At 39.8% G+C, this 20667-nt stretch overlaps 2 protein-coding genes across 5 annotated transcripts in view; one reads left to right on the top strand and one right to left on the bottom strand.

Moving 5' to 3' along the window:
• AIMP1 (aminoacyl tRNA synthetase complex interacting multifunctional protein 1) overlaps positions 1 to 14277 on the top strand; it is a 31398-nt gene extending 17121 nt beyond the window's left edge. The window contains 4 exon segments of the mRNA XM_061585469.1: positions 538 to 684; positions 687 to 748; positions 4187 to 4355; positions 14026 to 14277. Of these exon segments, the coding sequence (XP_061441453.1) occupies positions 538 to 684; positions 687 to 748; positions 4187 to 4355; positions 14026 to 14192 (545 nt within the window). The 3' untranslated portion in view covers positions 14193 to 14277.
• A 2061-nt stretch (positions 14278 to 16338) lies between these two features.
• The window catches only part of GIMD1 (GIMAP family P-loop NTPase domain containing 1), a 32931-nt gene continuing 28602 nt past the window's right edge, over positions 16339 to 20667 (bottom strand). For 2 of the 4 annotated variants that reach the window (XM_061584528.1, XM_061584525.1), the window contains exons 2-3: positions 19593 to 20006; positions 16339 to 18149 (exon numbers count right to left, since the gene is read on the bottom strand). In XM_061584528.1, coding sequence (XP_061440512.1) covers positions 17889 to 18149; positions 19593 to 19985 — 654 coding nt within the window. In that variant the 5' untranslated portion in view covers positions 19986 to 20006 and the 3' untranslated portion in view covers positions 16339 to 17888. The remainder of the gene's footprint in view (positions 18150 to 19592; positions 20007 to 20667) is intronic. The other 2 variants (XM_061584527.1, XM_061584526.1) reach the window with 2 other exon arrangements.

Below are 20667 nucleotides of genomic sequence, written 5' to 3'. Positions count from 1 at the left end.
ATGTGGGTAGTCCCTCCCTATATGGGTTGCTTTGGTACATCCCACAGTGATGGCCCACCTCCTATGGAAAATGTACCATTGGTCTCACCTGAAAGGTGATTTTCATAGGAGTGGGCCATCACGACCCTCCAGTTGGAGGATGACTAGAGATTTTATCAGTGGGTTACATGTTATTGTTACGCTATTATATTTAAATGTAAGAGTGAAGTCAAGACTTTTAGTCTGTTATGTTATGTAGTTATGTTAGAGTCATGTTGTTATGCATGTAACTATTATGTTATTTTCTGGCGGGCTGTTGGCCTTGTTCTTGTATTTTTAGATATCTCTTTTTAGACTCGCTACGAATGAACTGGAGAGTGGGAGGGGCATGACGTCCCTAGTCTTGACTTCAAAAACATTCTTGCCTTCACACGATAGGTGGAACTATTTCCCACAGTGATGGCCCACTCCTATGAAAATCACCTTTCAGGTGAGACCAATGGTACAACTGCTTGAATTGCATGCCTGTGTCATTAAATGGCTTCTGATTTGGTTCAGTAGGAGAAAAGAAGGAGAAAAAGCAGCAGTCACCTGTGAATGATGACTCAAAGCCTTTAGATATTTCCCGGCTTGATCTTCGAATTGGTTGCATCACAGCAGCGAAGAAACACCCAGATGCCGATGCTCTGTACATTGAGGAGGTTGATGTGGAGAAACAAATCCTAGAACTGTTGTCAGTGGGCTAGTGAAGCATGTTCCTTTAGAAGAGGTACAGATAGAATTTCATTTTTTTTTTGCTAAATAAGGTTTATTTTTAACATTTTAAATTCATTTTTATAATAATTCAGCATTTACTTCTGATACTTAATAGGTATGTAGCAGATAGATATTGAAATAATCTCCTTATTAGGAGCTTGTTATTTAAGAAACAAATTAGAGACATGCCAAAACAAATCTAGCTTCCTCCAGGACTACAATGTGACTCCATCACCCAAGGAACTTTGCTGGTCCTCTTCCTGTATGCAGTGCACCTGGAATAGCCAGTAATGACTCCTTAGTCTGCATTTTCTAGGCCAGGGTGACCCTCCATATGTTGCTAAACTGCAATTCCTAACGCTCCTGTCCATTGTCCATGCTGGCTGTGGCTGGGGGAGTGTGAGCTCAACATCTGGAGGGCTACAGTTTTCCCACCCCTGCTCTAAGCATTTATCAGTGGAGCTTGCCCTACAGTCCTCGTTGCAATGCATTAAATGTTATGGCGGTGGTAGGGTAGGATATCTCTTCCTCATTAGCCACTTTAGCTGTCACATCAAGCAGTTGATATGTTCCTGTTAACTGCTTTCTTCCCTATGTAAAGCAAAGCCATGTTTGTCACTTAAGGATAAAAGTATGTGTGGGTTTTTCTCTTGGTAATTGGAGAGGCTGCTAGCAGGATGGAAGGGCTATACTGTGGTGGTAGAGCATGTGTGTTGCGTGCAGAAGGTTCCAAGTTCAATCCCTGGCATCTCCAGGCAGGAATGGCAAAGATTCCTGGTCTGAAACACTGAAGAGCCACTGCCAGTCAATGTAGGCCAGAGGTGGAGAATCTCCAGCCTGTGGGACAGTCTTAGCCTGCCAGGTGGTCCAACTTGGCTTGTGGGGCCATTTTCCCCAAACCATGCCTACCCACCCATTAGCTGATATTACTGATGATGTCATCTGATGCGTGCAAGTCTGGTGTTAAATCTTACGTTGGCTGCAAGTCCCTGTTCCTGCTAGGGAAATGGGGAGCACAGTCAAACTGAGCAGAATTCCATGCAAACCATTTCCTGATTCGGGAGGGGGTTTGCATTGCAACCTCCTGCTAAAACAGATGTTCTTTCCATCATTCTAGGGGATACCAGGCAATCCCCTCCCTGAATCAGGAAGGTGTGTGCATCAGAATCTTCTGCTAAAATATGTGTTTTTTGCATTGTTTAAAGCAGGGGATTCCATGCGAACCTGCTTGGAATCCCCTGCTAAAATGATGGTGAAAAGTTTCCTGTTTAGCGGCACCTTGCTGATGACACCATTGTAACATTGTGTGATTGATAGGTGGGCAGCCCCATCCACCTGTGATATTTGGCCTGCGATGCCAATCCTGATAAGAATCTGGCCTGTGGAGCCAAACAGGTTCCTCACCCCTGGTTAGGACAGTACTGAGCTAGGTATGAACTTGGTAAAAGGCAGCTTCCTATGTTTGAAATACAAAATGATATCCTAATTCTGCTATTTGGTAACAAAGCTTACCTAATGCTCTAAGTAATTTTGAGCAAACACATAATTTCTAATTATTCTAATACTTGTGGATCAAAAAATGTTGTGGAAGTAAACTTCTATTGGTTCTTAACTTACTTTTATTAAATACTTAACGTTCACCCATGCATCTGTTCTGTCCTTTGTCCAATGTGAAGGATGCAGATATATCTTGACGAAAGTCAACATTGTTGCACACTGTCACTTGAGCCTTAATGAGAGCAGAATTCAGTAGAGCATGATGTTTTACAAGCTAGGTCAAACCCTATCCTCTTTAATTTTCATTAGCTGGGAACCCGGTAGCTACATTAGGCATGCCCAAAGACTTGGGGTGTTGAATTACTGCTCTTTTCCTCCTTTTAGTGCCGTTGTCCTCCTTCTCCATCCCCCAGAGGTCACGCACTTTTGAAACACTCGCCTAAGCTTCAAAAAAAGTTTGCCACAAGAGAGGATTGCTCTCAATGAACACAAGCATAGAATTCCCCTGGACAGGCATCATTAGTCCCATGGTTCTTTGGGTCCACTCTCTTGTGTTTAAGGCGCTATACTACAGGGGTACATATTAGGGCCTTCTGTTCATTTTTTCTCTGACCTGGGAAATAAAAAGGACACTTTTTAAATAGTCCTGTGTCTTTGTGTTTTGGCAGCCTTATTATGCCAGCAATTGCATAAAAATATGAGAGGCTCTTTTGGTAGGTTTCTTCTGTATCCTAATATGGTTTGAAGCATCTAGCATTGTTTCGCCTGTTACATTAAATATAGTGGAACCTCCACAGCCAGGCAGCTTGAAGGACACCCACTTAAGGAAAACATTTTTTCTGGCTGAACATATTGAAATAAGTCAGATCCTGAATTTTAAGCAAAAGTTATCCAAGATAATATTCAGGGAAGGAGGAGGATCTGCTTAGCATTCTGTCTCGTTCTGACAGTTCCTGGTGTTCCAAAAGAGGAGAAATACCCCTTTAGTACTTCAGCTGGATCCAGATGGGGCCACCTTAAATTTATCTAAGTTTATTGAAATAACTGAAGCTGTTTGCTTCCAACAGTTTTTGAGGCGATTGTTTCATAACTCTGTACTTCAGGTAGTTAGAAATAGGTTTCAAACCTAAACATTAATTAGTATATTTTTCTTCTACTTGCTTAGCTTATGTGTGTGGAAACAGTAGTGTTGTTTTTTATACCTGGCAGATTTGAGAATATCTGTTAAGAAATCTGATTTTGTTAAAGATGTTTTGATTTTAATTCCTCTTTCTCAAAAAAGAATAATTCATTTCCTTGGACTAAGTTGTTAGATGCAATGTTCCCTAATAGAGTCTCATTGTTCTGTTTGTTCATGATATTCTTCCCTAGTGCAGGTGGGGCAAAGAAGCATTTGTAGTTTTAAATGAATGAGTTGCAATGCACATTATGTGCAACCATTTTAATTTAATATGCTCCAAGAACTTCATCCTGTCTTTGGCATTTGGAATCAGTAAGTGTACATAACATAATTACATTCTGAATGGTAAACCACCTGGGCATACTTGTTATACTTTCTCTGACTAGTTTAGAAGGATGTTTTTATGAAAATTCCTTAAAAATAGGAACCCAGGAACACAAAGAATAGAAAGCCAGTAAAACATTGTTTCAGCCATTATACCTGCACATCAGGACACAATATTAATGTCTTTATTGCACCCTTGTTGTGTCTCTATATTAGAAGACAGTTAGCCTTAATTGGCTGTTTCCTGGCTTTTACTATTGAATTAGCATTGAAAGAATGTTAATTGTTGCTAACATATTGGTATCAGCATACTTGGTGTTTTTGTGAATGTGTTGTCGTTTTTCCTGTATGTGCTGCATGCATTCCGGTTTTCTTGCTTCCTCATCGTGAATGAAATTTATAAAAACCTAACTAAATTCTACTTTTTTAAACTTATATGCCCATGTACAGATGCAAAACCGGATGGCAATATTTCTCTGTAACCTGAAGCCAGTCAAAATGAGAGGGGTGGTATCTCAAGCCATGCTGATGTGTGCTAGCACACCAGAGAAGGTGGAGATTCTAATTCCTCCCAGTGGGGTTGTTCCTGGAGACAGAATCACATTTGAAGGTTTTTCTGGTAAGCAAAAGCATCGTGGACATCGGCAAGAAGAAATTTGCAAGGAAATATAACAATATATGAGCAAAAACATGTACAGGAATGAAATTATCCAGTAGTTAAAATATAGAGAGGAAAACAAATAGTTCTTCATTGTAGTCTTGGTATAGTCCAGTGCAAGTATCTGCCTTTTCTTTGCACCTACCAGCATGAAGGGACATTGAGATGTATTTGTGGACTGTGTGTGAAAATGGTGGGACCTGCCAAGAGGAGGAGTATGTCACTACCAACCTGCAGAGACTGCAGAACTTGGCAAACGGTGTCTGACAAATAGGTGGATTTGCACAAAATAAGCATTGATTCCTTTTTAAAAGGATAAAGCTCCTATAATGGAAAGAAATAGGTACTGCCAGGCTTGGAAACACTTGACATACTTTCCCTGGGTGATGCTTGGAAGTTAGTGCTTTGGTGAAGTATAAACTTTCATATGAAGAAAGCATGAAAGGGCAGCATCAGCTATGGGCTATCAGTGAAAAGGCACAGAGTACCAGTGATATGCTTTTACTGAGATATCACAGGGGGAAAAAGCTGGTGCATAGGGAAAAAAATGAAATCCTCTGTCTTAGTTCAGACAAAATTGTAACTAAAATTAAAAATAGAGGGTTGTATTCATATCATGTGACTGGACCTTCCTTTGCTCTCCTCCCCCTGTGCCCCTCCTAATCTGCTCCAGGGGATCCCCCAACCTTAAAGACCAGATTGGGGGGGCACAGAGAGGAAGGGGAAGTTCTGTTACTGTGGCAGACATATGTTCCACTTGTGCAAGAGCATGATTGGATACAACCTAGTGCTAACATGTTTTGATTTCTCGTAACTTTCAACATCACTTACTGTACCATTAGTTGTAGACTTGGTCTTTTTACTGAAAAACTCTCAGTTGTATCCCATGTGGTCTGTGCATGAACAAGAACAGACTTCTGCTCACCCAGCAGAGTTTCACGTTCCTTCTCCCCCTCCGCGGCACCTATGCCCATTCAAACTCTGCTCCAAGGTGTTGGGGACTATCTGGAGCAGATTTGGGGCGTGTTGTGTGCTGAGGGCTGTAAGTGGGAGGAGAAGTCCACTTGCACAATGTTAAATTCTGTTTTTAATTTGGTTAAATTGATTGGGAACTCGCAGCTTGGATATTTATTTGCAAAATAGTCTATGCTGCCATCATGAAAGGGGAAAAATACCATGGTGGTGAACAACATAAAATCAGCAATAAAATTGCATTTATGAAACATGTACAAAATACATTGCAAATCAGTAGATCGGATTATTGCATCAACATAGCGGGATCACTCCCACCCCTCCCCAAAGAAAAACCTGGGTGAACAGATGCTAATGCCATTGGTTTCTGCCTGATGTTTATTGGAAGTGCGTTCCAAAGGGCAGGTGCCACCACACTAAAGGCATAAGATGAACCTCCAGAGCATATGACATTTCTAAGTGTCTATCCTGGCCAAGGGGATACAAGTACGGAGTCCTCAGGAGTAACTAGGTGCCATTTTACGCAGGGCTTTATATGCCAATAGCAAACCCAATACAATACTGACAGCCAGTGAAGTTCTTTCAGCCTAGGTGTCATGCATGGTTGATAGGGCACCCCCCTCAGCAGGCTTGCCGCAAGCATTCTGCACTATCTGCAGCTTCTGGACCAACCTTGAGGAAAGCTCCACATAGAGCAATCTGTTACATTTTTACAAACAGAAACAAAAATTGTGTAGCTATTTTATATTCTAGAATGGGGTTCTCAAACTGTGGTCTGTGGACTACCAGTTGTCTCCAATCTTCATTTGGGTGGTCCATGGCATATCTGTGAAAATAGAATTAAAAATCATACAGCACCTAACACAGTTACACATTACAGTTGCCACAACTGGCAGAAAAATCATTACATGGTCTGCCAAGACCTCAGCAGTTTTCAAGTAGTCTGAGGAGGGAAAAGTTTGGGGACCACTCTTCTAGAAGGTACTCTTTTTCTAGGAAAGACAACATTTTTATTTTTTGCCATAGAGATGTGAAGTAAAGAGAGTGAACAAGGCAATCAAATTAGCTTCTTTGCATTGATCTGGCAATAGAATATAATAGGCTTAATATCCTGAGCACAGAATCAACAAAACAGCCGTTACCCAACAACAAAATAAAATGGACTGCCTTCAAGTCGATTCCAACTTATGGCGACCCTATGAATAGGGTTTTCATGGTAAGCGTTATTCAGAAGAGGTTTACCATGGCCCTCTGAGGCTGAGAGGCAGTGACTGGCCCAAGATCACCCAGTGAGTTTCATGGCTGGGTGGGGATTCGAACCCTGGTCTCCCAGGTCGTAGTCCAACACCTTAATCACTACACCACACTTTCTCTCTATTACCCAACAAGCAGCACAGTAAATAAACAAATCAACTTTTCAGTGGAAGTTGAAATTGCTTTGCCGTATCGGCTAAAAGCATATCTTCTCCAACATTCTATATCCCTGCAGTGGCCAGCCACATGCCTCTGGGACCTCCCAGGAATAATTGGTTTAATGGATTTAAGAGTCCACTGTTTGTCCACATTAGAGGACAATTAGAGGTGCACTGCCTCTAAATGTAGGGATTCTGTGGATTCATTTTCCATGACATTTATTGAAATGTTGAGAACATATACCATTAAATGTTGTCAAACTGCTTAACATTGCAGGTTCAGGAATGTAATAAATATTTATTAGCAAGGGCTATAGAGGCTACTAGAATGGTTAACAACCCCACTAAAATGTTGCTTATGTATAATTGCAGAGTGTGCACACTGCCCAGTTAACTATCATGGTTAAAAAGAATGATAGATTATACCAAATCACATCAGTGGCATGAAAATAAAGATGTCTGGGGCAAGCAAAGCTGCAGTTAATGTTTCTTTTCCCCAGAGCCTATTATGCCTAAACTTCAACCAAACAAATATTTTTGTTCCCAGAAGTTAAATTCTAAAGTTCTACAGACACCTTTTTGGTTTGCATACGTTCATTTAGATTTATGTGAGGAAATTACATTATGATCCATCATACTATACTTTCTTGGGCCTTCACCCTCGCAATTTAAGCTGTTAAGATTTCCTTTTAAAAGTTGAGTGTTCATATCTGTTAACCACATTAGATTGTGGAACTGTCCGTTTGCATTTTGTTCCTTTCTTAAACTTTCCAAGATGATACTTCTTTTTTTCAAAGAGAGAACTGTCATCTGCCTTTATTTTCTAACTAGTTCTGGACAAATTAATTGTCCTTATCTGTCATTTCTAAAGAACCCCAAAACAAAACAGGAAAATTATCTATAAATACATACTTTTAAAGCTTCAGTGTAAATATTTATCTACTTTGACCTACACATTAAACTGTAACATAAACCATAGCAGCATAAAACAGGGCTTCCCAAACTGTGGCCGATGGACCACAAGCGTCACTCAGGTAGTCTGCAGGTTATGTGTGAAAACTCAGTTAATAATATAGCACCTAGCCCAGCACAATGCAATTGTTAACAGGAAGGAAAATCATTGAATTGTCTGTCAAGATCCTCGGGAATTTTCAAGTGTTCTGTGGCGAAAAAGGTTTGGGAACCACTAGTATAAACCATAACAGCACTTCATTGATAGTCTCTGAGAGCACCACAGTTTGTATCCTTGAGGGTTACCTAACATTTATTACTTCTACATTCATTTTTTCCTCTCACCCATACCTAAATGCTCACAGGTGATTCTTTTAAAAGCTTGCTGCTCATCTGTTTCCGTTTTGATATTTCTATTAGGAAACCAAGTTTTAGGAAAGTTCAATTGTCATCACATCCCTCCCCCCCCCCAAAATGTACCAGCTAAAAAATCAGCAGTGCCCACAAGTATTGTAAAAACATTGTTACGCTGGCTTTATTTTAATGTGCTTTTGTTCTTTTTAAAAAGCAGACAACACTACCACCCTTTAAGGAAGGAGTTTGAAGCTCCTGCTTGGTTGTTCATGAGCTTTCTTTTGGGAATATATAGTCCATGTTGTAACTGGGTATGTTTTTATTGTGGTTTTTGTGTGATGGATTGTAGTTTCATTTTTTTATTGGATTTTATTGTTGCATCTTATTGATTTATATGCCGCCTCAAGCAAAGGAGAGAGAGTAAAAAAAAAATCGTTTCCCCATTGATGTAAATGGATTATGAGTGAGAGAGACAACTCTTCCCCCGCCCATCTGTTTTACATACAAAGGTTACACTGAGGAATTAACTAGTGTTTTGTGAGAGGAGGCGTCATGAACTTTACTACTGCTTCCTTTCTGATAGGAAATCAGAGATAACTCAGGAGTTTTAATGGTTCCAAATGAAGGATTTATATCCCATTTTAAATAAGTTGGGTCTTCTGAGACTATATATCTTGGCTTCAGAATAAGTCAGTGCTCCCTAAAGCACCAAAGGGAAGGAATGGCTCACAGATCTGGTAGCTGTGAAATAAAGGCAGTATATTATCTGAGAATATATTGTACACTAGTTAATAGTACAAGAAGCTCATTCGACATCACAATCAAGGTTTATTTTGTATTTAGTTCTCCAGAAGTTGCAGAATTATATAAATGTCAGGAAGGTCTCTCTAGGGAATTGACACTAATTCATGAAAAGCTGAAGGAGACAAGATGAATGATGTAGCACTGAGAGGACTGTCTGTTGGTTTTTTTATTGAACCAATCCAGGTAAAGATAATGTCCAACTTTATTTCTTCATCCATTTATTTAGTAGATTGGTATCCTGCTTTTTGCCTTAAGTTCCTTAGAGCAGCCCACAACATGAATAAAATGCAAGGGATCCATTAAAAGCCAGATACTTAAAGTAAAGCAAAACCAGCCCAGCTGGAACAGGTGCCTGAAGTTATCTTTGCCTTCTTCTCTTTCTCTCTTGTTTTTTTCCAACATAGCAATTGGTCTTAGATGTCTGGGAAAGGGGACATTGCGGCAGGAGCAACTCTGTCATCCAAAACAAGGAATTGTGGTTTCAGAAAATGTTGATACTATGTATTGAACTGCATATTAGATCACTTGTTCTTTTTAACGATTGGTTTTTCTGTGATTCTTCACTGGCAGTTAGAACATACTTTTATTTACATAAGAGCCCACTGCATCTGGAAAAGTTTGAGTAAGGACACAGTGCATGCTATAAAATTCTTCCTAAAACCACGACCTGCTTGGTTTAGCCATTAGTGGCTCACACTGCTAAAACGTAAATGTGATCCCTGTGAAGCCTTGTAGTTAATTCCCAGTGATGTTGGAACGTTCCCAACCACTCTTCATGTGGGTCCCCGAGAGGGAAGGACAACTTGCTTTTACTAGAGCAGCAGAAGGACTTTAGTCTAGCGCTCAGCTGTGCCATGCAGCAGCTTAGAGGGTGTTCTGGCATGACATTTGCCCTGACATACTTGTCAATATTAATGAAGCAATTTGCTTACATTTATAGAGAGAGGGGGAGTTGTGCACCATAATCTCTGAAACAAGTTTGCGAGTTCATTGTCCTTCAAAATTATTTGCCCCAAGAGATAAATGTGTGGATGCCTCTTGGAGGCAGTCATGAGTCCTCGAGACGTCCACAGTCCTGATCGACTAGACCCACCTAGACCCTGGAAATGTACATTTAAGGATAAGCCTTTTAGTCTTCCTTTAATGTAAACAGGACAGTGTATTCAGCAGAGTAAATTCATATTTTATAGTACACAAAGAACTTATTATAGCTACATTTAATACCTGGATATTCAGTGTAGACCAGGGATGGGGAACGCGTGGACTGCATCTTCCATCATTCCTGAACATTGACCTTACTTGCTGGCACTGACGGGAGTTCACATCTCATCTTGAGTGCTGCAGGTTCCCCATCCCTGGTTTAGACTCCTTCCATTGGAAGTTTGTGCCTTAATGTAACTTAACAGTGGTGAAATGGGGTTCTCTGGGTCTCGAGTTTCCCACATTCTGGGGGGGGAGTCCCTTTTGGTCCTTTCTCACAAGCATTCATTGCCTGTTCTATGCTGAATTCTAGTATGTTTTCAGTGCATGGGCTAACCAGTGATGCTTGTCCATCAGCTTTTTAAATCTACATTTTAGTTAAATATAACTGCTGTCCCCAAAGAGTAAGAATCACAAGTTCTCTCCCATTTTATTTTTAGATGTCCTTCACAATGGTTGTTTCTCTCGCAAGGAAAGGATGCAAAGGGGAGGTTACTGTGGAACGCACATCATAGTGCTCTGGTAATGTTTAAAAGTGGTGCCTGTGCTAATCTAATACAAGCCCACCACAGATCCCAGGGGAGCTTGCCTGGGTATTCCAAAGCAAGTTTTAATAAGATCCAGAAGGTGTTTGTGTAATAAAAGCCAGATTTTAATTTATTTTTGAAAACTAAATTTGCTTTTATAATGTTTGCATTTTAAGAGGATTGCCTTCACCTTTGCGGTGATAATAATCCTTGCTTTGCTCATATTCCTCTTTTTAAGTATCCAGCTTATTTCAAAAGCTGCAACCGTCAATGACTTTTTACTGTAGGGGCTAATCATCTTAACTATCCTCCAGGTATGAGATGGCTACCCTGTAGCCCTCCAGATGTTGTTCAATTATAGTTTCCATAATCCCAGTCCATTGGCCATGCTGGCTGGGGCTGATGGGTTTTGGAGCCAAACAATATATATAGGACCACTGGTTAGCCACCCTACTCTAGGTGCCTTATTGCTTCTATAAAGGGTAAATGGTTGCTCTATATAGTACTCCTTGTCTACAGCTGATATACTGAAGGTTCTCTTTATCTCAAGCCGAACTATTTCATAGGGAGGCACAGAGGGTTAATCATAATTAATTACGTTGCTCTTGCTGAAGTAGAAAGTTGATCCCTAGCCATCTGGTAGTATAATTGTGTTGCATCAGACTCCATCAAGTTTCTTGAGGAAATGTTGTGGCCATTTCTTTATTCAGCTTCTCTGACTTGGAAACCTGATGTTCTATTTATACATTTATGGCTAACACTGAACAGCAGGAGTAGATTTAGGAGACAGTTGCACCTGTAAACATCTGGTATGCTCAAGATGAAATCATTGACATTGTTTGGTTGTTGTTCACTTATAATAATGGGTGGGCAAGTACAGCAACCATTTTTCTTAGCCTATTAATAGTTACTTGTCAGAGTTTGAATGAAAGCAAACCATCTCTGTCATCTTAGCCCCCATCACACCAAAGGATTATAATTGATATGCATACAGTTGTCAATAAATGATGGTAAGACAGACGTTTGGATGTTTCCAAGCACCCAAAAATATCACAAATGGAGAGTTGCCTGTTTTTGATCCTGTTGCATTTAATATATAATAATTTCTCCTTCAATTTGAGATCTATAAAATAAAAGCAGGGATTTCTGGGAGGAAGGGAAAGTGTTAATAAAAAAAAGTCATGGGTAGGGATCCAAAGAGCTGAGCAACTTGATCTGTACTCCCCATGGAGTTTTAGGCTTATGTTTCTTGCACAGCATCCCTCTCCCATGCAATGCCATGTGACAAACTATATTTGAAAATAGAAGAGGGGGAGTTTCAAAGCTTTGTGAATGGGGAAAAAAGGAAAATGCAGAAAATCCCAAAGCCCTAAGCCTTTGGACTTGCCTAACATAGCTTTTCTGATTTACAGATGAAGGTCAAGATTCAGAGTAAATGGACTGTTGGGTTAAGGCATGTTCCTGGCAGGATTTACACTGTCATTGATATTTTCTGCTCAGCTTTTGTTTGGGGTTGGTTAATGTAGAGGCTAGCGAGTACATGACAATGCTCAAGATGAAATCCACTGCTATGGAGAATGCTCCAGTTCCTATTTGAGAACAGAGAAGTCATCAGTAAATTGTGTGAGTTACTTTTGCTGCCTACTGAAGATCCTGGGGTGTTTTCTCATATGTAGATTTCATAGGTGCTCGGGTTTTGACACACTACATCAAAACTCATGAGCAGTCGAAATACAAAGTATGTCCAGCCTGTATGATGATAAATGAGGCTCCTAGTTGGTAGAAAGGCTGTTCGTGAAAAGGATTATGGCTGACACTCTGTTATTACAGTTCATTGTACTTGCCGTGCTGGGCTCCTGCTGGGAGGAAGGGTGGGACATGCATGCATACATACAAGAAGGAATTGTACAAAAGATAAGATATCCCAGGCCATTGTGGCTAGATAATTTAAATCTGTGTTCTTTCTGCATTAAATTACTAGAGTTATGAACTAAAACCTACTTGTTCTTACAAGGAGGAATAAATAACATTATTTGTATTTACATTGTTCAGATGCACACGCTATTCAAAACCTAGAGGGTTAGATCCAGGCTTCACCTTCCATGAACTGTTTAACTATTTCTCCCTCCCCCTGCCGCCCCCAGCATAATCTATCACACTCTTTTGGAGGGTCTCTCAGCTCACCTAAACTGTGTGGAAATGGCACTGAGGATTGCTGTAAAGAAGGGATTGTCACAAGTTGCCTCCTTCCGCCAGCATATGGGCAAACCCTTCCCCAACCTGGCAAATTCCAGATGTTTTGGATTGCAACTTGCACCATCCGTTGCTATTGGCCACACAGGCTGGTGCTGATGAGAGTTGTCTGAAGGGCACCAGGTTGGGGAAGGCTAGCTTAGGGCAGGTTGAACTCTAGAACCATCCCATAATCTTGAAGCAATAGCAATGATTATTTAGTTGTTCCTTGCAATTGTTTTTCAAATGGACTGTAAATGTAACATAAAGAATATTTTAATGTCACTTGGCATTAGTCCTAATATTGTATACCTAATATTACAATACATGAGCTTTATGAAACCAAGGAGTATTTAAGCAAGCATGCACATAGTGAGTGTATTAATGTAGACACTAATTGCTGTATGGATTTTGTACTAAGGGAGAAAGGAATAAAGTATCCCTTCTGCTCGGCATGCCTTGTCATGTTTGTGATGGGAAGCAGAACACCTTGCTCACTTAAATGCTTTTGGTAATCATACTCATGGGCTTTGTATTATTCCACTATTGTGGCTCCCTTAACCGTTCACAGCAGTTTTGATAAGTAGTAGGAAAAGAGCATTAGGCTAACTTCCCCTAGCCCTCTGTGTTTCACAGCAGAAGCCACAGAATTTGTAATCCATGTGTGTTTGCCTGATTTGAACATAAGTGGATGGTGATCTTTTCTTTTAAAAGCAGAGTTAAAATGTTTTGTTTGTCTTTGCCATCCCACTTACTGTCAGAAACTGGTTCATATCTAATCTTCCAATGTAAACCCTGGCTAGTTAAGTGTTACTACTAACTAGGGTTTGTTTCTAACCAGAATTCATGGTTTTAAAACTGTTTTCAGATTTTGGTTAGAAGCAAACCATGGCAAGTGTTAACTGTGGTTATTAGTAATGGTGCAAACATAATTGCTAACCTTAAGGTTAACTTTAAAAAATGGTGTTCAGAGATGTCCATTCTTCCTTCAGCTAGATGTATCTGTTACAGTTTAATTCTTTTATTTCTGGGCACAGTATCCTACATGGATCAGAAAAAAAACTTGACCCAAAATGTTATTTAATGTGTTGCTTTTTTAACAGCTCCTGCCACTTCAGTGCATTTTGAAAGAAGATTCTCCCTCCCACTTCTCATGTCTGTTTGGTTTTTTTAAAATAGGTGATCCTGAACGAGAACTTAACCCCAAGAAGAAAATGTGGGAGCAGATCCAGCCTGATCTTTATACAAACGGCCAGTGCATTGCCACATACAAAGGAGTGCCCTTTGAAGTGAAAGGGAAAGGCACCTGCAGGGCTCCTACCATGGCCAACAGTGGGATCAAATAAACTATCAGTTGTGCAGATGCTTTCCTTTTTAATGAAAGAAACCATGTGAACACAATTAAAAACAAATAATTGCCTCACCCAAAAACATGTTCACTCATTTTTGTTAACATCTCTCGCCAAACTTTAATTTTCATGGCTAACAGTTTCAAAATCTTTTATTGTTTCCTGCTTTCTTGAATCTGAATATTAGCATTTTATGTAGAGTGTTTGCTTTTAAAAGGACAAAAAGATACTCATTTTGTGTGTGTTGGGGGGGATAGATTAATTAAGGCAGAGGACCTGGGATGATTAATGATTTGGTGGGCAGGCGGGGAGAAGTAACAGATAAATGGAGTGTGTGGATGGATGGGGTGTGTAGATGGTTGGATCAGCTACTTGCTGAGGAAATGTGGCCCTCAGCAAATGTGGCCCACTCCTGATTACTACAGCATACTAGAATTTCCTCACATTACATCAGGTTGGAATACTACTACAATTGTAGTTGTCAGTCACTTCTAAACTCAAATTACCAGTTGAGTTGAATTGTTTGGCAAAGGAATGGAAAAAGAGGGGACCACTAGAAATAAGAAATACTGTTGCATCCAGTGTTAGTCCTCAGAGTAGACCCACTGAAAATAGACATTGATTTCATCTGGTCTACTCTTGAGTACACTTGGATACATCCCATCAGAACGTAAGAAGAGTCTAATAGCCCTGTTCTCACAGTGGCCAGACAGATGCTTATGGGAAGCCTGCAAGCAGGACTTGAGTGCAAAAGCACTCTTCCCCATCTCTGGTTTCTGGCAATTAGTATTCAGAAGCATACGTCTCTTGACAGTGAAAGTTTATTTATTTATTGTATTTATATACTGCCCCATAGCTGAAGCTCTCTGGGCAATTTACAGTACCTAAAAACACATATACAAATTTAAAACACATCTTTTAAAAACAATTTAAAACACAATTTAAACATTTAAAACAATTTAAAAACACATGCTAAAGTTGAACATAGCCATCAGGTTTAGCAGCCACTGATAGCCTTATCATCCATGAATTTGTCTTACCCTGTTTAAAAGCCATCCAAGCTGTGGCCATCACTGTCTCTTGTGGGAGCAAATTCCATAGTTTTATCTATGCGCTGTGTGAAGAAGTACTTTCTTAAGTTTTTCCTAAATCTTCCAATATTCAGCTTTATTGGATGTTCTAGTGTTGTGAGAGTGGAAAAATATTTCTCTATCCATTTTCTCCATGCCATGCATAACTTTGTACATTGTGTTTGAGGCCTATAAGATCCTGCATACTTTTGAATTTGAGAACTAGGCTAAGATGGAGATTAGAATAGTACCTGTAATAAGAGTATTGCTGTTCCTAATTTGATTGTGGCACCATACCTGCAAATATAAAAGTTTGGTTTTTTTTATTAACGGTGTAATGAAATTTTAAGCCACACATTACATATTTAATTTCAAAAACATTTGTAGCCTGTCCTTTATCACAAGCAATCTCAGGGCAGGGTTCAATAAGCAATTTAAAACCATAACAAAACATTAATAATAAAATTTGATTTGTATATAAAATACCATGTGCTGTAAAAACCTAGTGTAATGCTTTCAAATTTGTTTATCTTTTAAATATAAATACAGATTTCTGTATGGTGTAATTTGCAACTTTAAAAAGGAATATACAAAGATGTTAAATATACAAAAATGAAAGCAGTTTAGGGAAGAAAGTATCCTCTTAAATGTATTTTAAATAGTTATGTGTGGCTTTTCCCATACCAAAAACTAAATTTAAAAAGTCTCTGGCATTCTTTCATGGTTTTTAATTAAAATTTATATACTACTTGATTGTAAAGAAAACCCCTAAGCCATGTGCAAAAGACATCAAAATTATCAATAAAACTGTTAAAAACAATTTAAAACATTTTGAAAACAAATTTTAAAAAAGCAGACAAAAATTAAAGGACATGTTATTGAAGATAACAGTTCTGTTTCCTCAGAAGTAGTATAAAATATGTTTATGAACAAGAGACTTCATGTAGCATTCTTATACCTAATAAACTATAACTGGATGAGAGGAAATCTACCAAGCCAAGGTTACAAGAACACATGTGGAAATTACAGAATTTTGCATTGCCATTTAACTGAACAAGAGTAGGGCTGGCTAACTTTGGTTAATTACAAATGGTCTGGGAGAAAGTAGGTTAGGGTATGTATGTGAGAAAAAGCAAAACCTGGTCCATTTAGCTAATATGGCCGTAGTGGTTGGAGCTGCATGTAACATTAAACCATAGTTTAAAATAAACATATTGGTTTAATGTGCAGCAGAGATTTGTCTCTCCCCTGCAACAAACTGCAACCCTGGGTTCGCATGTCAACAAGCTGGACTCCGGCTTGTTTTCCCTGCAGCATAGTCAGGAGCAGAGTAAGAGAAAACCTCCGATGCACATTAACCAATTGTTTATTTTCAACTATGGTTTAACATGTCCAAGCCAATGACTACCCCTTGTTGAATCAATTTTGTGATTCAGAGAAGTACAGCATTGATTGGAAGTGTTCAGCCAATGAGTGAGGTGGAAGAGACAAAGATCTAGGGTTGAGTGCAGGAGACTTTGATTTGATCCTGGACATACGTTGTGGAAATAAGGCCCATTTTTTCCATAGAACTTAGTTATAAGCTAAGTAGTCTGGTATTAAAGTTGCTGGGCAAACTTTAGAGAGATTAAGTGCTCCAAAGTTCCTTTGAATGTAAAGGATTTAAGCATTCAATTGTATGATTGTTTAGGTATAGCTACCTTTCTTTACATTGTACCTCCTCCTTCTGAAGCCTTAATGAGTTCAGTAATATATTTGGATTAGATGGCATCACACTGAGGTTATCTACCATTACTAATTACTTTATAATGCAATTTTAGGTGAATGCTGACAGGTTAGCAAATGATGACCAGATTGTCTAGCAGGCATCTTCTCTCTGGTCTTTCCCTGTGAACAGACTGTCTAGAAACGGAGTTAAGAGAAACTGGTACGCAGTAGAAGCAAGACCTTTAGATGACATGCTAACTAGTTCCTCTCTTTTGTGTGTCTCATTCATTGCAAACTATATTTTTAATCTAAAAATCAAGATATTGGCCTGATTTAACATATTGAACCATAGTTTAAAGCAAGCTATGGTTTAATGGTTGAGCAGCATGCTGATGTGCGCTGCTCAAAACTTTCATCTGGACGGGGTTGTGGTTTATTTCCTATGGTTTGTTCTGGGAATGCTGCTTTTGGTTTGTTTGGGGGGAAAACCATGAGCCAAGGTGCAGATGGTATGTCAAGCCACAATCTGGCTTGTTTTGATGGTAGCACAGCAGAAGCGGAGCAGCATGGGATTTTTTGAGTAGTGTGTATGAGCATGGTGCTTGTTCACATTAAAGCATAGTTTGCTTTAAATTTATAGTATAATATGTGTGAGCTGAGACATTGATTCACTATTTCTAATGGCACTAATTGCAGAATGTACATTATAGTACTTAAAATAATACTCAAGACTTAATACAGGTTATTTTTGTTGTGTTTAGATTTGTACTAGATGTTTTCTCACTATAAAAATACGTAAATCTCTGCCCAAAGACTTTTAAAGCTGAAAGACAAGACACAAAAGGGAAAGTGCAACAGTAGGCAGCAAACATCTGTCAGAAGCTGAAAGTAAATAAGTTGTTTACATTCGCATCATTTATTTTAATAGAAGGGTCTGGTAACTGTTTTGCCTCAGAAATGCCAAAATTTTCCTTAAAATGTTTAGGTTTTCCTGTTTTAGTGACGTTGCATGATTGTCTACAAAAATGTACTTTTGCTGTACTGATTGCATGAGTTTAAGTAGCGTGTCCGAGGCAGTATGCAAATACTGTTCTGTAGTGAATCCCGCCTCTTCAATCTGGTCGGCATGAGTAAATAAGATGACAGTATAACTCTTCCAGTTTGGACCCAAGAGTTCCTAAAACAGAGAGAGAACCTTACTATGTTTCTTTTAGATACTATTTCATCAATTACAAAAAATGAGCAAAACATTGGTTCGGATCTGCAATGGTGCTTCCTTTTCCTAACCTGAAGCCCTGTCGTATGAGCAGTCTTTCATTAGTGTGAAGTCAACCCATTTTTGTCTGGATAAAAGATGAATTTTATGGTGGGTTGTCAGTTGTCGGAATACATTAAATGTTGGGACGGGCAAACCATATACACTTTCCTGAGCACCTTGGTCAAGGGTAAGGTAAATAAGTATGGTGCATATTTAAATTTGTGGAAAGTCACTAGTTATAACAGCATCTGTGTTCTCCTTTGGACGTAATTAAGTTTGTGGAATTCACTAGTTACAGCGGCATCTGTGTTCTCCTTTGGACATAATAAAGAACAGGATATGCTGAGAAGTGGCAGTGAATTTGCCATCTTGTGGTTAAATTGGAGGTTGCAATGTGCACTTCTCAACAAATGCCATAATCATTTCAGCTTTAGGACCGTATGTCATGTTAGAATTATCAGTCCCTGGAGATTTCCTGAAAGTTAGCTTCCATAACCCAATCATAAAAGTCCAAGGGATTACAACTTGATCTGCTTTTGAGACTTACTAGGGTTGTATCCAACTCTGTCCTTCCTCTTGCATAACAGACGTCTGCTTGTGCAATGGAACTTTCCCTTCACCCTCTGCACCATCATCATCAACAACAACAAAGGTTTCCTAGCCCTGTTTTAAGTCATTTCTTTGTTGTGGCATTAATTTGGTTTCACTTGGAGAAACATGGCGGCAGGACTGAAGCACAGCAAGTAGGGTCCTTTAAATAGCTATGTCCTGGTGGTATGAATTTTACCCATGATTTTTGATGTGCAACTTCAAATGAACTGTGTAGCAGGTGACAGCTGGCTCTCTGGTGACTGATGGGGCTTTGCCACTGGATATAAAGATGATCTGTGGGCCCTAATAGGGAGGGAGGACTTCACCTAAAGAGCTTTTGAAGTGTGGCTGCAAAGCGAGTGTGGCCTAGCCTTGCTCCAAAGGGCAGGGGAAGAGCCAGTGGGTGCAAATTACAGAGAAACAGATTTCAGCAAAAGATTAAGAAAAATGGAGGGCAAGAACTGTTTGATGGTGGAGCAGGTCTCAGAAAGTGCATGCTTGTCACTGAGTTATAATTCCATCCCCCAGGGAATCAGCAAAACAGCAGTGTGCACAAGAGAGCAGTCAATCCCACCTTGTTTAACACATGATTTTGCTATTTTAAGTTCTTTTCCAGCATTTTGACATGCAAGGTTTGGTAATACTTTGAGCCTCATGTTTTCTGAAGGTAGAGACCTTAGAATTGCACTGGAGTGCAATGTTCAACTAACTCCTAACTCCTACCACTTCATATGCCATGTTGCCAGATATGCTAGCTGACAAGAAGTTTACCTGGAGTAGCTGGATTGTGGGGTCCTCTTCCTCCTCACACAATGGGACATCAGCTCTCAGGACCAAAAATGCCAAGTGCAGGCCTTTTTCTCCAAAATGCTGGACTAAAGCACTTTTCACCTCTTGCAGTACCTGCTCTCTGCTCAGGCTGCTGTGAGGGTATCCAGGAGTGTCCAGCACACAGAGCTGCACATTGAGCTCACCACCTTGCCGACGTGCAAAGCCCGAAATGAGACAGCTGCGGCCTAGACTGCAGGATGTGGTCACAGAGCATGGGGAAAGGCAGCTGGCAAAGTCTGTGCTGCCTAGGAGGGTGTTTCCCATAGCGCTTTTGCCATTCTGTGTCTTTCCAAGCAAGAGAAGATTGAGGGTCATCTTGCTGTCATCAGACATTGTGCTTTCATCCTGCAATCCCTTGAAAAAATGAAATATGGTAATCATGTTTGATAAAAATTGGAACATAGGAAGCTCCCTCAGAATTTGTCTATGCTGGCAGTGACTGTCCAGGATTTCAAGCAGAGAACATTTCCAGTCCTACCAGAGATACCTGGGATTGAACCCAGGACCTTCTGCATGCAAGGCAGATACTCTTTCACCGAGTTACAGCCCTTCCCAACATAAAACCATACTGAAATAACTACTTTAAGTACAGGCTAGGTGTAGCTTGGGCAGCCAGGCAAAACCAGGTTGGGAGTATGCCAGTTGCTGGGAATCGCACGTAGGAAGAGTCCTGTTGTGTTCAGGTCCTGCTGTTGGGCTGCTTATAGGTTGGCTACTGTGAGAACAGGATGCTGGACTAGATGAGCTATTGACCTGATTCAGCAAGCTCCTCTTCTGTGAACTTCATTCACTTTGGCCAAAAGAGGGAAAAGGTATATCTGTTTTTAGATCCCTCCGTTATAATAAATGGGGAACACAAAGATTTGTTTTTTATAGAGTGGCTTGGAATCCAAATAACAGATCAAAGCAGAAAAAGCACAGGACAACTTAGAAACAGATCAGTTTTTTTAAAAAGTATGTGCACTAGTATTTAGTACAGTGTTATCTTTCCCACAGTGGCCAACTTGATGCCTCT

Source organism: Rhineura floridana, chromosome 9 (assembly GCF_030035675.1).
Source record: "Rhineura floridana isolate rRhiFlo1 chromosome 9, rRhiFlo1.hap2, whole genome shotgun sequence".
NCBI classification, from domain to species: Eukaryota; Metazoa; Chordata; class Lepidosauria; order Squamata; family Rhineuridae; genus Rhineura; species Rhineura floridana.
This window is presented reverse-complemented; position numbering and strand designations above follow the sequence as displayed.